We start from the raw sequence: 18,008 nt of genomic DNA, 5'->3' as shown, positions 1-18,008 counted from the left end.
CGACCAGAAAAAAAACGCTCAGCATTTTACCAGCTAGCAAAAACGCGGCACTCCCATTGGAATGAATTGAAAAAAATGCTTTGGTGGACATGGGCCCTTATATGTCCCAAAAACCAAGGTCACCAGCAGGGGTGGGAATCACCAGAGGCCCCACGATACAATATTATCACGATCTTATGTCATAATATATTATTGAAATTTTAAACATATTGCGATATTTTGCAATTTTTTACCATTTTTCCAACTTCAAATTGTATCCCCGAAGGAAAAACCTTTTTCAGTGAACTGAAAAAGCAATTGATTTCATTATTATTGTACCAAAAACTTAAATTCTCATGTACAATTTAAATAATAAAAGATCGATACCCGACGTCCGTGTATCGATACTATATTGCCACGAAAAATATCGCGATACTATGCTGTATTGATTTTTTCCCCCCACCTCTAGTCACCAGATGGCGGATCACCGTCCAATAGGTAAATATAAAATAATATCCCAATCAGTCATAGTTGAGTGCATAGAAGCTGATTGTAAAAGTTAGTTTTCAGGGCCTTTAACCAAAGCACACGCGTAACTACCGCCAGTGCAGCCCAGGAGCTGTGGTGACCAGTGGCCCTGAGTGTTCATCTGTAGGCCCTCACACCTGCCGCAACACTGATAAAAATGCACAACAGCCTACAAGACCTCATTCCACTGTTACTCCACATCGAGAATGATTACTATTTATAACCCCTATCATACCTCATATATAGAGTTCATGGTTACCCTATTATCCTTTATAATATATTTCTAGTATTATGAGTTTTTATAGTTATTGATATATTTTAAAACAATGTATGTTTTATCAAGATAAATCAAATTTTTTACATGCAAATAATTAGCTTGTTTTATTTTCAAAAGTTATGAATTAATAAGGCTTGCTGGGAATTGGAAAATCTGTTTGTCCAGTAACATGCTCCTCACGTCATCGGTTTGACCTTATTTGGAAAAGGCCCGTTGAGTGAACTTGTGAGGGGTGAGTTGCAGGTTTCTTTCTGTTTAGTGTGGGATCAAGCATGTAAGCTGCGATTGTTACCTTTTGTCTGCTGGAAAATGCGCAGTTACTGTAACCTGTCTGTGTAATGTCTCTGGACGCTTTGCCGCTGTGTTGATAAAGGATCATTAGGCCTATATGCGATTGTGTGATCATACCTATAGACTTGCTAGACTAGAGTTGCTGTGCTTATCTTCATGGCTATAGTTCTATGTTTATGTCATGGTGTCTCTCTGGGTTTTGATTTGTTAGTGGAAGCTGGTTGGGGGAATTCTGTGGCTGTAGCTCTGATTAATTTGGCGTTCAGGCAGCCGCTGTCCATGGCTTTGATCATAGGATGGTTTGTCAGGGCCCAAGGACAATATTTGCACTGGGACCCAGCATAAGTAAGTTACGCTGCTGAACCAAAGTGGTTCTCTTACCTAAACCCAACGACATGTGGGATACAGGACATACACATTGGTCTCCACTGTCAAAGTCCTGCAGTTTGTTAGCAGTTCATACAGGTAATGAGTGGGGAACAGGAGGGCTTCTTAAAGAAGAACTAACAGGTCTGTGAGAGCCGGAATTCTTACTGGTTGGTAGGTGATCAAATACAAAATAATTATTTGTGATTTTCTGGATTTTTGTGTTAGATTCCATCTCTCACAGTTGAAGTATACCTATGATAAAACATTACAGAGCTCTACATGCTTTGTAAGTAGGAAAACCTGCAAAATCAGCAGTGTATCAAATACTTGTTCTCCCCACTGTATATGTACAAAAATCATGTGAGTATTTTATATAAATTTCCTGTCTTAAATCTTCCTGTAAAAGTGTTTTGAGGACTTATCTTGAACTCTGTGGCAGTTACATACAATCAAATTTGATTTGGGGTACTAGCTAACCCCGCCCATCATACAAAAACACACTTGACTGTTAGTAAGATATTTTTCTGTTTGGATTTATATCTCTCATGTAACTGGACCCTACCCACATATTACTCGCAAAATATAAAAATGTAAAATTTGTCCTGAGAGTAGTGTTCGTGTGAAAGTTTATTCACAATATTCTAGGCTAAAATATGCGACAAAATTTCATTGTAATCCCAATCCAATGCTAGATATTCATTTCAATATATTTTGCGTATTTTAGGCGGATGGTGGTGCAAGAGGAAGTAGCAGGTGGTCAAAAAAGAAATTAGGGTTTATCCTCCTAGAACCAAAAATGTCTACACCAAATACGAGATGACCTGGCCTGTAGTTGTAGAAATATCTTGCTCTAGAAAAAAAAAAAATAAATAACACATACAAAGATGGAGTCTGACTGGCAGTAGTAAGGAGGGGGAGGGGTAGACAGATTACAGTTGATGGTTGTCTTCATGCGGACTTCATGCTATTCATTCTCTGTAGAATATTTACATGATGGTTCACTGGCCTAATGCACGGCTGGGCACCATACAGTTTCATACTTGCAATGTAACGCCATTTACTGAAACATTCAGTGGAGAAGGCCAGAAGAGACAATTATACACCCATCACACACACACATGTTGTTCAGCAGGGAGCAACACAAAACAAAGTGTGCTTCTATAACTAAACCATGTTTGCTAGGTCATGAAATATTTAAATTACACAGCAAGTAGTGTCTACAGAGTGATAGACATCTTGCACTATTTATGTTTTGCTATTCCCAATGCATTAAATGAAGTGTGTTGTTGTTGTCATACCACTGTGGTCTACAACAAGGGTCGGCAAATAAGTCTGGCATCTGGCCAAATTTTTTTCAAGTTATTAGATGTCGGGCCAGAACATCGTCAATTGACCATTTATATTCCAACATTTTCTATAAGCACAGACGGAGCCCTCTATTGGACTCTATGGGTACTACCTCCTCCAATCACACGCAAACACTTGCCCACTGAAATTTTATCGTACACGTAGCTGACCAATAGGACGTCGCTACCGATACGTGCGCGATGTATAAATAGCAGTGTCCCTTCTGCCTCAGCATCCGACTGCCTCTTCAGCAGAAGGCATCAGAGCGGCAGGGCTCATCGGTAGAGGGCTCCACCACATCAGTGACAGAATGGTGGGACAGCCCTGAGAAGGTTGCTGGACCGATAGGGGCTTGCCCTGACCATTAACACCTGGACTGCCCGGACTTCTCACTGAAACGTCAGGCACTGCCAGTGTATGTTCCCCCTCTACACCCAGTAGTCACCAGATCCTCACTTTTCAGATCCTAGGTCGCACTTCCGAGCTGGAGAAGGAGTGCGACATATCCAAGAGATAGAAACGCACAAATGGGCACAGTAAGGGCCAAGATGACATTGTGCAGATTTCTTCGACACACACCCCGCGAAAAACGGTCGTAGACACTTCCACACTTCCAAGTGGAATGTGCACACACCGCTAAAGGTGGGTCTGTTTCCACCCGTGTACAGGCTTGGGAGACTCACAAATCCAGCTGGCCAGGCTCTTCTTGGACAGGGTTTTACTGACTGCATTTTGTATTTATATAATTTTATTATTATTATTATAATAATAATATGTTTTTAAAGGTATCACTACCAAATGAGTAGCTTGTGCATATCGAAGCATCGGTCCTGCAGTATTTGCCAATCCCCAATTCCCAGGTAGTCAAATGATGACACCTCGGCGGCTCATACAGATGCTCATGGCACCCTTTAGCGTCCATATGAGATGAACTGGGCTACCCGAAAGACTTTAGGAAGTCAGGTGATGTAGTGTAAAAAGTCAAACAAACACAGGATTAATTGAATTTTAAGGTACATAATGTTACGTCACATGTGTCACCAATGTCACTTGATGTACTTATTTTAACACAATAAACCATGATCTTTTTCTTAACCTAACCAAGTAGTTTTGTTTTGCCTAACCAAACTGTGACCGTTTCACAACATTAACCAGGTATAAAAAAGGTGTCCCATACAGACGCTAAAGAATACTTATGTGTCTGTATTTTTGTTTGATCTAAACCATAGTCAAAGTCTATCATTTGGCAGCTCCTATAAACACATCCCACTGTGTCTCAGTGACAGGAATATAGGATCTACAAACTTAAAATCTGTGAATCAGAGTTCCTACACCATTGGAACAGGATATTAAAGTCCTGTGCTTACTGAACCCCGGAATCTTGGGGATTAGCTAAGTAAGTGAGCCTTGAGTTTAGAATATTTTATCACAGATATGTTCAAGAATGAACCTCCACACTCATGACACTAATGATGGAAATGATTACTGTACTGATCAGTAAACTAAGGCATTCAATAGTCTAGCTTATTAAAGCTTTATGAAGAATACTCATTTGGAACAGAGGGAACATGGCACTAGATTGGCTTCAGCTTCACATTATTTTCATCTATCACTACACTTTGTGTATTTTTGTTCATGTGCCTGGTATAATGAATGTGCGGTTAGAGATGTTATGTGAAGAACAGGCAGCGTGAGTGTACTGTGCTCCACCACTATTACACCGAAGACTGTTGCAGTGTGATTTGGACTAGAACTGCACCCTAACAAAACACTGCTGGCAAATGATCTGAAATACGGAAATTTGACAACATTTAGTCTCATTTCCACCACAGCAACACACATTGCACAACAACTTTTTATTTTCCAGAAGAAAAAACCTCTGACCTTGTCCATTCATATCCATCTGATTACAGCTGAGTATCAAGTACACTTGATGATCTAAACTCCAGGCTATTTGTAGGCTTGCTAACCCTCTATCTATATGTGTGTGTGTGTTTGTGTGTGTACGTGTGTGTGCGCGCTGTGTGTTTAAGCTGAGGTTATAGTAACAGGTCTGCAGGCCATCTGACAAAACCATGAGGCACACAGTGGCCAAGAACACACAGACCCCCTATCGTTAACATAAGTACAAAATGCTGGCTGTTTATCACACTGTATAAACTAACAGATCACATGAGGGCACGATGGGGAAAAAATAGAACATAGAGACCAAATAGTCTAAACAACTGTGGGCTTATATAAACAGCGAAATCTTAAAATGAAATATGTGCTACATATAGCCTACCATAGAATTTTGCGTCTAAACAAAATTGAACTAGATTGATATAAGTTAAGGTCCAAAGTTTGTTTCTGAGCAGTTACAGTGAAGTAAAAAGTAGTAGCCTAGGTCGTAATGCTAACCATCTCACAATGGGCCTTTCTGAAACTACACCCTCGCTATATCCACTCCGACACTGAGGGAACTCTGATCTGAGTCAGCCTCAGAGCCAAATTGAGCTCCCTAACCCGCGTAGGGTATAAATACTCCCTGCTATAATATCTGTATCAAATAAACAACGGTTGTATTAAGATTCAGGATTGATGTTGAGGAAAAGTGTGTTTTTTGCAATAATGAAACTGAAAGCATTTGTCATTCATTTTCAGGGAGCAATGGTGGATTGAACCCAGGTCTCTCACACCAAAGGCATTGTCTTATCCATTGCGCCATCGCCACCCCTGTTACAGTTCATGGAAATCAAAAATCAATATCTCAAAATATTAGAATAAAGAATGTATAATACAGAAATGTCCACCTGAGAAGAGCCTTTAGTCTCTCAGTCTGGTTCGGTACACAATCACAATCATGGGGAAGACTTCTGCCTTGACAGTTGTCCAGAAGACACTCATTGACACCGTCCACAAGGAGGGTAAGTCACAGAAGGTTGCTGCTGGGCGGGCTGGCTGTTCACAGAGTGCTGGATCAAAGCATGTTCATGGAAAGTTGTCTGGAAGGTTAAAGCGTGGTAGGAAAAGGTGCACAAGGAGTGGACCGAGGCTGGAGTCCGTGCATCAAGAGCCAGCAGGCACAGACGAGTCCAGGAAATGAGCTACAAGTGTCACATTCCTAGTGTCAAGCCACTCCTGAACCAGAGACGGCATGAAGCGTCTTACCAGGACTAAGGAGAAACAGAACTGGACCGTTGCTAAGTGGACAACAGTCTTCTTTTCAGATGAAAGTAAATTCTGCATTTCATTTGGAAATCCGGGTCCCAGAGTCTGGAAGACGAGTGGAGAGACACAGAAGTCAGAGTGAAGTTTCCACAGTCAGTGATGATCTGGGGTGCCATGTCATCTGCTGGTGCTGGTCCACTGTGTTTTAGTAAGTCCAGAGTCAATTCAGCTTCTACCAGGAGATTTTAGAGCACTTCATGCTTCCAGCTGCTGACAAGCTTTATGGAGATGCTGATTTTCTTTTCCAGCAAGACTTTGCACCTGCACACAGAGCCACTGAGTGCATTAACCTTTTTCCAGATCTTTTCAGAAGGTCAACATTTCTTTATTATACATTCTTTATTATATTTTGATAAATGGATTTTTGAGCTGTAATCAAGATTAAAACAAATAAGGCCTGAAATACATATGTAATGATTCCAGAATATATAAAAATTTCACAATTACAGGGAAAATGTTGCTTTTCCATGATATTCATAATTTCTGAGATGCACTTGTACACTACCTGTTCAGCAGCTGGTGGACACTTAAAAACAGAGCTAAAAGTGAGTGAATATTGGTTTCTGGACATTTGTTGGTTGGACAGAAACACCCCTCCAAATGAATGACAATGTTGCTCTGTTTCTGCTGGATGTGTAACTAAGAAGCTGTTTGCTAACAAATTCGCCATAGCTAGCCAAACATAGGGTGTTCACAGGTTGTTCCGCTTCCTCCAAGTGGCCAACTATCTATTAAAAGCAATAGAGAGTGTGTAGAATCAATAGTGCACAATTTATTTGCCCCCAGAGCTCCCAAGCAGGAAAAGTGTTAAAGACATTGAATTCCCCAATTAATCAGCCATCAGCCTTTTGAATGTTCTGTTTGTATGGATAGGTTCTGCTCCGGTACTACGCAGGTGTACCTCATAAAGTGACCACTGCACGTCTTAAGGCCTAAGACAACACCTACTACATATGGGAATTTGTGAAAGCATCTGATATCCAACACTGATGTTTACATGGGAGAGAAACAATTACATGGCAATGCATGTTGAAGTTCAGACAGTCTGCTGTCAATAAAAGAGTCATATCCTCAGGCTGAATGGAGGTGAATTGCCTTCATGGCCGTAGATCAACAATGAATCACAAAACTAATATTGACACAGTTGTTGTGCTGAAATGAAAAGCGCTTTTCTCTGTACATCCTCCAAACTCACTGTACAGCAACAGTGTGTGTTCCTCTGTGTGTGTTCTTGTGTCTGTGATAGATCATGAGGAGCTGGTTTGTGTGCACTGTATATAGCCCCCCCAGCCTCATCTTTAGCACACACACACACACACACACACACACACATCTTCAGCTGTCTCTCAACAGGAAGTAGTCATAGCTGCAAAAGTCAGAGGTCATTTCTCAGAGGGCGCATGAGGATGTGGTGGTGTATGCATCACTCACCAATAGGAACTCTTTTCTCACCAAGCCCCCGGGAAAAATGAGGTTCTCCTCTCCTCTGGGCTTCCACACGCACACAGCCACCCACGCACACACACACACGAGGACACACAGCACACACACATTTCTCAGCCATAATAAGCTCAAGGCTGAGACAACCCAGCAGTTTTCAAGTCAATAACAGTAAGCTGCAATAAAGCTGGAACAGTCAGTTTTTGCATGTTGAAAGCTTCAGGTTACTGTGGAATTTTCACTCCAGTAACCTGTAAGGCCCCAGTGCCAATAATAAATCTGTAATAATAATGTGTTGTCGCCAAGTTTCAGAGAGACCATAGTAACTCACTCTCACTCCTCAGACACTGTGCAAGAAGAGAGGGACAGATGCTGACTGAGATTTTTCTAAATAATCCTACAATATAATAGACTTTTGTATATATATCTCACTTTGCCCCTGATGGCCTGAATAACTCACTACATCTGTCAGTAGTTGCCTTTTAATAGTAGTTATATTTTTATTTTAGATCAAAATTTTTGACAGTTCAGAAGTCACGGGATATTGGGAGGGACATGCAAAATTATTTTTCACATATGTGTTACAAATTAATTGTTACTTGACTCATTACTTGCATGGACATTCTATGGCCATATTACAATAAAAATGGTTGTGTTACATATTGAAGTTGTGATCATTAGGAGCTGTTTGATATAATTGTTTAATCACACACCCAGGGCTGGACTGGGACAAAAAATATCAGCCCTGGCATTTTGGGCCCAGGCGGCCCACCAACATCGGTCGGAAACCCCTCACCAACACGCCATCCTTCCATTTAAGGGCTCAGATTAGGGGTGTGACGAAACACTTAGCCTATGAGATGTAACATTGCACAAGATTGTGGCCATGACAACATGAAAGAACATATTTTATTAGGCCTACTATTTAGGAAAAATAAGATTTTGAACATAAAACACTCAATTTCCTGCATTCTGGAGACATTTTCTGCACCAGGAAAGTACAAAATTCAGGTTGCAGGTGACAATTCAGTTTATAAAAATATAATAGAATATAATGCACTAATCAGTGCTTATTCTTGTTTTTAGACTAAGTTTAAAACTACGATTTTTTTTGGACACCACAGTTTTCTTGTTCATTGAATTGCAGGCTTATTGTGCAAATAAACCTTTCTCATAGCATTTTTATTTGTTTATTAACATTTCTTGATGCAAGCAATTTTTCAGGACAAATGCTTTCAAAAAGTGGTGGCTACATGTCCCCAGCGTCCCGGTGTAAATGAGCCTCCCTCCCTGCTCCCTCCCTACAGGTTGAGCAACTCCATGCTCACCTCCACTCTCCTCCTGCTCACTTTCTCACTTGGCCCTGTCACTTTGTCACTCACTAACACACGCCTCCTCCTCTGCCTGGCAAGGGCCACGGCTCTCCTTTTCTCCTTCAGGTGCCTGTGTCTGCTCTACTTTGGGTGCTGCAGCTGATGTTGAAGCTACTGCAGCCCTGATAGCAAACATATTGGTTGTTTTTGTGCATTTGGCTGCAGACTTTACGCCCCAAAGGTGCGTCGGCCCACCGGGCATTTGCCCGGTATGCCAGATTACCAGTCCAGCCCTGCAAGTGTACCAAGAAGAACTGACGCTGTTTTTAAGGCAAAAGGTGGTCACACCAAAAATGTGATTTAGATTTTTCTTCTGTTTATTCATTTTGCATTTTGGTAATTGATAGATATAATCTATTAACATGTTTATTTTTGAAAACATTCTTACTTTACAGAATGTTTCCCACACTTAACTTTTGTAGCACCTACTGTATGTGTGAGATAACTATTTTACTTCGCCCCGTTATCTCAACAAGGACCAGAAATGAAGAAGCATTCACTTATAACTTGGTACCTCTAAGTTCTGCCATTTTTTATGTTGCTTTACTCTTCATTTTGCATGATAGATTGTTGAACTTGGTGTTCTGCGACTATTGTGGCTAGCTACAGATGCTGGCAAAGGGGTGCTGTTGTACATGAACAAGAGATCTATTTCTCTGAAGACAAGAGATGCTAGAACAGCTACAACACAGGTACCCACACAGAAATTCTCTCAAAGAGACGTGCTTGTAGTGGCTGTTAAAACAGCTCACATCAGGCTCCTAACACTAAGCTGTTACAGTTGGTCAGTATCCCCCCTTTTCACATGACCCCTGTATCGTCACACAGACGTCAGTTCAATTTTTATCTGCAAGAGGTTCCCAATTTCCTCCTACTGTTATAGCCACAACTTTTACCGCAGACACAACTCACGTTGGGCCTCACTCAAGAACCACTTGTACAAACAGATTTGTTCTGAAGTGGCTTGTACAAGTGATTTAGGAGAACTTGCCGCATCACTAATGTTCTTGTATTTTGAATTGAACACAATTTAAGAGTGGTACAGACCTGTCATAGTGGTCATGTGCTGTTAATCTGTTATCCCAAGTTTTTCACTAATAGAGTCATTGCTTTGAAGCCTTTGAGGGCAGCAAATGTTAAGTAATTTAGAGTATACTGGAACTCTGTCTGCCCATGCACCCAATTTCACACCCTTACATTACTTGAATTTAAAGTATTTAAATATTTAACTACCTTTTACAGGGGCCTTTTGACCACTTACAAACCCTTCTAGATCAATTTGGAACAACATTAGTAAATAGGAGTGTGACGAGATCTCTCGGCAGGGTAAAAGCTATCTTGCGGGACTCACGCATTTGACATTTTTCACATGGAGTCAAGTCATACATTAATTTTCTCATGCAACTACAAACAAATGTATAACTCATAATGTAGATTCGCAGAAAATCAACTCCACCCAGCTGACACCGGCATACAATGTGACAGTAATCAAGTGGGTGCTGAAGTTGCTTTAACATCATGCAACATGCAGTCCCAAAATACATCCGTCAAATGGTCTGAAGGGGATTTTACCAGCGGAGAGATAACATAATACATAGCAGAGTACAGGGCAGGTAGACTTAAAAATATTGTGAATTGTCAATAAATGATGAAGTAAGTCTCGTAATATTCTGGCTTTTTTCTGGACATGTCAGAGAACACAGATATGAGGGAGAGATTCTTAATGTGCAGAAAGTTTTGAACATGATCAGAAAACCTGCAGAAACACAGCCGCTATTAAAGTCCAGGAGTTTTTAACTGAATTTAAATGAATTAATTTATCATTGGAGGTGAAAAGGTGCCCCAAACAAAGACACAAAGAGGAGGGAAGACTAAATCATGCCTGCATGTGTGCTGGCTCAGCAGGGATGAAATTAAATTAGAAAAGTTGATCTACAGGAGAAATCATACATGAAAGCAACACAGATTACCTGTGAGCTGTACAGCGTTATATTCAGTTATATATTTAGATTTGTATTGTCACCTGCCATCTGAATTTTGTGTTTCCTTTTACATAAATAAAAATATTTGGGGGTAATAATTGGTGCAGAAAAATTCACCAGAATAGAGTAAATTAACAGTTTAGTACTCGAATGCGTCCCAGGGAAATGTAATATTATAATAATATTTCACTTTTCACCCATTTGGCTTTTTTATGGTAAAACATTTCACAGCTCAGCGGCCTCTGAATCATTGCTCTACACCACCTGCAATAACCCAGCAGCACTGGAATGACAATATGGATTTAGTGTCTTACTATTGATTCATTGCTCTTGGTCTCAGTGTTGACAAAGTCCACATCCAGGTTCTTCTCTTCACCAGGGATGGGCTGGTAGTTGTCACTGCCCCTCATCACAGCGGGTTCCTCCTGCTGTGGGCTGCCTGAGTGCTCATAAGCCAGGGGAGGCGAACCTGGGAGAAGGATAGAGAGATGTATTGGAAATTATCCGTGTGTGTATCTTCTTCAAGATATCACTGCCCATGCTGGTATTTAAAGCCCATTTACCAGACTGCCTTATGAAAATTTTCTACTAGATTTTTTCTATATCATATTATATTCATAGAGAAATTCCTGCAAATTCTGCATTTGTCAAGGGCATAAATGGGCCCCTAGGCACCCAGAGGTTTAAGCTCCCACCCCCTTCTAAATAGCAGGAACCCCAGACTGAAAGAGGACCCCACAAAACAACAACGGACGACATGCCATCATTTTGTGTCTCTTTTAAGAACATTGTGCAGGTGAAGCAGAACTCTCAGGTGTCACTTTTGGTTCACATTGCAAGTGGACTTTTAGTATTTGGAGATGAAATGATGATTCTTTACTAGATATGATCAATCTCTAATTACTAACCGGCTATGCGCCACATACCTTTTAAAGTAGCTGTAATTAAAACTCTTCTCAAAAAGCCCACTCTTGATCAAAGAGTCTTAGTCAACTATAGACCTATATCTAATCAAAAGTAGAATGGGAGCCATAGCCTGTCCCAGTCCCAGGACTGGGACATCTAAACATTTAAGATTCCTCTTAAGACTTTCCTGTTTGATAAAGCTTATGCACTGGAACAAAATTATAAACGCAACACTTTTTCCACTATTCATCATGAGCTGAACTCAAAGATCAAAGTCTTTCTCATGTTTTTCATGTACACAAAAGGCCTATTTCCCTCAAATATTGTTCACAAATCTGCCAAAATCTGTGTCAGTGAGCACTCCTCCTTTGCCGAGATGATCCATCCACCTCGCAGGTGTGGCATATAGTATTTGAACTCATATTTGCTCGACTGAGGTATCGAAAACGGTATCAATTTAAATTTAATGTGTCCTACTGTTAACCTTATTTATGAGAATAAATTAATTATTAATTAATTTGATTCCTGATCAAACTGAACAACATATTTGAGTTCTTTTGCAAAAACATACACATTTGTGTTTATTATCCTAAATCATGGTTCTTTTTCTGTGCGCTGCAAATAATCTTAAATTATATTTTTTATTTGACAATTCAGGGAAAATCCATGTGTGTTTGTTTATTCAGAAAGGCTTTCATCTGTTTTGCAAATGAACATTAAATTACATAAAGTTTCATTAGCCTATAATGCTCAGAGGTAATATTTTGATTTATTTTACGCAATAGTATACATTTCAAAACGTTTAATCCTTCTGCCATGTGATGTGCGTACGCATGGCTCAGAGTTTGTGTACATTCTCCTGTCAAGTTAGTTTTTATAGATCACAAACTTTGCATGGGCATCCACACATTTCCAGCCCCGTTTTGCCCATACAAACTATTTATAAATAAGACCCCTGGACTTTAATAGCTCCTGTGTTTCAACAGGTTTTCTGCTCATGTTCAAAACTTTCTGCACATTCAATATCTATCCCGCATTTCTATGTTCTCTGATTTGTCGAGAAAAAAGTTGTAATATTATGTGACTAACGTAATCATTGAATGAAAATGAGAATATTTTTTAAGTCAACCTGCCCTATACTCTGCTGTGCATTACGTTGTTGCTCCGCTTGTAGTATCACCTTCAAAACATTTGGAAACCGAAACTAACTAAAAACACTTGAGATCAGGCAGAAATCTCACCACACAACTTCAACACATCCAATAAATAGCAGCTCACAATCCAAACACAGCTAGTTTGCACCTTGCTTATTCGATGTTTATGATTCAAAACTCTACCAGTTAGTTACTACTTGGTCACAACTGTCTGGACTCACAGCGTGAGAGCAGATTCACCTGATTACAATCAGCTGGGTGGAGTTGATAATGATTAATAGCTTGACGACATTATCATTATGGTTTTTCACTGCGTGAGAAAACTGATGTGTGGCGTGACAGCATGTGAAAGATGTCAACTGAGTGACACAGATGATTTAACCTGATGAGAATTCCTGTCACATTTTAATCCTTCTCACACCCCTAATCATAATATAGAATAAGTTGCAACCCTGTGCCATGCCCAACATTAATGAGGGGATGGTGTACACAGAATCCATTTATAAAAAATAATTAAAGATCAAACAGGATGCAATGGCATCTGCTGACAGTGTTGATTCTAAGGATGATGCCAACAAATATTCATATCATAACAAAGAGTGCTGGTTCTTTGAGTGCCACATAATTGTATGAATTGGCTTTTCAGCACATATTACGTCATCAGGATGACATGTAGAAAGTACAGAACAGGTGAGTCAAACCAATGAGCTCACAAGGCAGTAAAGGGTTAAAAAACAACCTTAACCTTAAACCTAAGACATATTGTGATAATTACCATTATCTCTCTGTGTAGCTTGACTTCAGAACTTTTGTTTATTTTCATCATATTGATTCAAATGGTTATTTTGTGTTTAAAGTGGTACAAATAAATATTTTTACATTGATAATTGATCAAATGTGTAATGTAAAAGGCATCACTTGAAGTGACAAAACCCTTAAAGAATTACTACCTAACTCTACGGTTCCCCTCAGCTCCATGGAGCCTTTTAGCAAATTGTTTTGGTTTTTGGGCCTCCAACTTTACTGTTTGGTTCACTGCTCTCATACACCTTGTTTCCAGCAGCAGCAGCAGCCAACTGTTTTCTGCCAAAACCAGTGCTTGAGGGGAGCCGGTACTCACCGCTACGCAGTACCGGCACTTCTGCATTTTACTCTTTGGCGTTCGCTTTGCTGCCCTCTCCATGTCCGCTTCTCTGGGTACTACACTCACCTGTTCCCATTCTCGCCTGTCTGCTAAACTCTGTCGGCCGAGACAGAGTGGCAAGAAGCTTGGGAATGGGCTGATATTTGTGTCAGTAGAATCTGAATTTGTATGATTTAGATCTGACTGCTCAGCTTGAATAATTGCAATAAAAAACTGTATTTGAATAGCTTAATTTTACTTTGTCTTGTTAAACTTAAATAATTGTGAAAAGCACAATTTAAACTTAAATGTAATAGTTTGAAACTGAATTCAATTTAAAAAAATGACACTGCTGTTTTGTCCAACTGGAATAATATTGTACTAATATACAATTATCTGAAGTCATAATGAATACACTAACATTAGCTGTAATCAAACCTTAATCACAGTGGTGTACTATCACACAACAGTTTTATGTGTGAAACAGTTTAATTGTTCAGTCTTAACGAATAACATATTAATATTAAACTAACATTAAATATTTCATTTAATGCTGTAATATTACACTCATACACTAATGTATACTAGTTAGAGTCTAGCTGGTGAACATAGTGGAGCGTTTAGCAGTGAAAGAGCGTGGTGTTGGTGTAGACCATAACATGGACTTTTTGGTCCATTTGCTGTTTTCAGATTTGAATAGGTAGAGGCTCCCGTGGACACAGTAAGCTGTAATGATCCATTTGGTGGAGCGGGCATGTTCACATTCACCATATCTACTTTATAAGGCAATAATATGTCAATGTTGTGTTTACTTCATGTTATGCTGCTCCCCAAGTGGTCAAAAACAGCCACAACAAAAATAAGTTGAGCTTTGTATTAAAAATCTCAAAATTGAAAAGGTTCTCACTCTGAAAGAGATTGCATCCACCAATAACCCACACAATGTGAGAAAAGTCTGAACTACCTCTTTAAGGTTATGGGTAAATAATGGGCTTTTATTATTATCTTTTGGTTGTGGGGGGATGCGCACACAAAATGACTTCACAAATTGTACAAATATGGTGTGTGTATGCTATTATAACCAGCATGTTACAATGACCATCACTTTAGCTGTCAAACCCATCAGCAGCTTATAAAATTTGGTTAACTCCAGGTAGCACTGATGAGCGGGCTCATCTGAAACTGTTTCAGTGCGCCCATGTGCGTTATTTCTGCAGATGCACCTAAATCAACCAGAAGGTATTTAAAGACATCTCGGCACTCAATTTTCTTTTTGTCACACAGATGCAAAGCGTCTCAGCGAGCGCGCACTAATCATCATCATCGTAGGCTATTATTGTGTTTCTTGCTAAATTTGGAGATAAATCTCTTGGGGAATAAAGCGCTCTTACCGGGCTCCTCTGTTGTACTATGGTGCTTCTTTAAGATCCCTGCCGGCTCATCGCCATCATCTTGTCGCTCCATTTGGTTGAAAAAGGCGCTCAAGGTTCCTTTAGAGATCCCAACTAGATCTACAGTGCTGTCGCTCTCTGCACCAGCATCTATGCCCCCCCCCCCCCCCCCCCCCCCCCCCCCCCCCCCCCCCCCCCCCCCCCCCCCGCTCCGTGGCTTCACAGCCGCCTGCGCTGTTGCATGGAAACGCTGGACGGAGAGCTACCACTTAATTCTTTTAGAAAGCTGACATACTGTAAAAACTGTTCCCTATGGATGTTCAAAATAAGCAACTGTCTCTACACAGTAGCGTATTATTTATCTCAAGGAGATGATTACAGAAGCTTTTTCAGGTCTAAATAGATGCTGCCTGCACGACATTATCAGTCAGAAAGAGACTATTCTGCTAAAACACACCTCCGTGTGTGAGGACGTTCTGTCCAAATGAACGAATCCACTCACACACGGTGATAACGCTCGCGGAAGCTGGGCGATTTTTTGGCCAAAAAGGTCTGAAATGATGTTGCATTCATAGCTCATAGGAAAACGTGGAAATGTGGCACTTCTGCCTTACCTGTCCATAACTCATCTCAGTTTTCAGGTGATGCGGTGAGTGTGTTGTCCTCAGTTTACCTACAGCTGTGGTGTGAATCCTTTTTTTGAAGATCAAGTTTCAAATTTACAAAATGACGACATTTGGTCAACAGTTGTTATAAAACTCCATGGTAGGGAGCTGTAACTTAATCGATCTCACCTTGTGGTTCAGATTTTACAGCAGCTCATATTAGCCTATATCATTCTACTGTAGGCTACCAATGTAGGCCTATATAAATTAGGCTACTGTTTGGTTTACTAAGAGAAGGATTGATATTATTTTGGTGAATAAGTTTAGATTTTTTATGAATTGGGCTATTCTGGTTAGGGTGAAAGTAAGAGTAGTCTCAGTTTTCCTTCTCATATAGCCTATACAGCCAATATAAAGCAATGGGTTTATCAAAGATGACAGGTGATGGTAATACATGAGAGGAACAAACGGGCTGGTCTTTAGCTTAGGCAGCTCTGAACAACTGACCTGGCTGAATCTACACCATCACTCATTTGTCATGAATGATGGGTTTAATGAACATCCCTTTTTGTACAAATAAAGCAGTGGGTGCATGTTAAGTACTATAAAGGGGAACATAACTCTCTCAGTCGCTTTAACTATGAGGCTTGCACACCTCGTTATTTCCTATGGGACATGAATGTAGCACCGTTCTCCGGTTAGAGCATCACTGCGCCAGTTGGTGCCGCCCACTCATGCTGGGGTCTCCCAGTAGGCGCGAGGTGATCAGAGCGCACGAGCGAGTGTTGTAGTGGTCTGGCGTAAAGACAGACTATGTCACAGCAAACAGCAAAAATAATTAAGGGCGCACAAATACCTCCTGATATATCACTTTACCACTTCACAAATTAGCAACCCCCAATGATCAATAGGAAGTTCCTATATTTTAAATAAGCTGCTGAGCATGATAACATGGAGATAACCAAAACACGATCAAGGCAGTGCTTTCTTCATTAATGGGTTCCTTTCCCTTTATCTCCGTAACTATCTGTCACACTGCATGCCTGCTGTCAATTGCAAGGACGCGCTCCCTGCAGGTGAGACCCGGGGCTCACCGGGGAAGTTTTTTTTAGACGTTACATCCACACACCAGCCTTTCTGTGGACACAATTTAGACCGTTTGAATAAATAATGATTTATAGGGTACTGTAGATTGTTGATGCCACATAATGTAGTATTTCCCACATATTATGCACAGGGCACCCAACGAACAGACGCGATCACACACACTCGGGGAAACCTCCGCTTTCAAAAATGCGCCTCAGGACACAGCAGGCACACTCAGGCTTTACGCGAACGAGCAAAGCAGAAATATTTAAATCGCGATTTTTGCACTGTAAGCAAACGCGCGAACCAGTTGCTCTGGCACTATTATTTGAAAAGCAACAAAAATAATGACACGTGAGAAATTATATGCAGCATAATGGGGATAAAACTTTGTCCAGCTGATGAGCAAAACAAATTAATCGTATGCTGTGGACTAATTTAAAGCAGAGCAATGAGTAACACAGGCTATGAAATGAATATTTACCTTTTCTCCAATGTTAAAGAGACGCCGTTTGTGTAAAAGTGCAGAGATTGGCCAGATAACACTTCCCACTCACCTGAGTGCAAACGTGGTGGAGGAGGAAGTGCTTCTGACCTCCTCAGGTAAAGTCTCTCCTCCCACACAGCAGGCTTGGGCGACCATGAGGTCATTGGTGGGTCTTGCTGTGACTATGTGAAGAAATGGGACTGTTGATTGGCCGAGAGCCCGAAGAGAACAAACCTAAAATTAACCTACAATCCTGTAAGATCTGGACCATTTGTGCCTTTTATTGCAGCAGCTGATCTGATATCTGCAGTTATTTCTTTATGTAATGTTGATGGACACAGGCGAGGTGATTTCAGCCACGCCACAGCGGACTCTCTTCAGGAGAGACTGTCAAACATTCCCAGACAGGCATGACTAAACTTGCAGTAGCAGGGAGTTTTCCAGGTCTAACCCCACCCCT

At 40.6% G+C, this 18,008-nt stretch overlaps 1 protein-coding gene across 8 annotated transcripts in view; it reads right to left on the bottom strand.

The window, feature by feature from the left end:
- ano1a (anoctamin 1, calcium activated chloride channel a) overlaps window positions 1-17,802 on the bottom strand; it is a 79,410-nt gene extending 61,608 nt beyond the window's left edge. For 2 of the 8 annotated variants that reach the window (XR_006822181.1, XM_046032606.1), the window contains exons 1-2: window positions 17,619-17,802; window positions 11,111-11,265 (exon numbers count right to left, since the gene is read on the bottom strand). Coding sequence is in view for 7 of the 8 variants with exons in the window: in XM_046032606.1 (XP_045888562.1) it covers window positions 11,111-11,265; window positions 17,619-17,712 (249 nt within the window). In the remaining variant the exon portion in view is untranslated. Of the gene's footprint in view, window positions 1-11,110; window positions 11,266-15,370; window positions 15,496-17,545 lie in introns of those variants that run through there. The other 6 variants (XM_046032605.1, XM_046032610.1, XM_046032608.1 and 3 more) reach the window with 4 other exon arrangements.
- Window positions 17,803-18,008: the final 206 nt, after the last annotated feature.

Source organism: Micropterus dolomieu, linkage group LG20 (genome assembly GCF_021292245.1).
Source record: "Micropterus dolomieu isolate WLL.071019.BEF.003 ecotype Adirondacks linkage group LG20, ASM2129224v1, whole genome shotgun sequence".
Taxonomy (NCBI): domain Eukaryota; kingdom Metazoa; phylum Chordata; class Actinopteri; order Centrarchiformes; family Centrarchidae; genus Micropterus; species Micropterus dolomieu.
The sequence above is the reverse complement of the archived record's forward strand: the minus strand, read 5'-3'. Positions and strand labels throughout refer to the sequence as shown.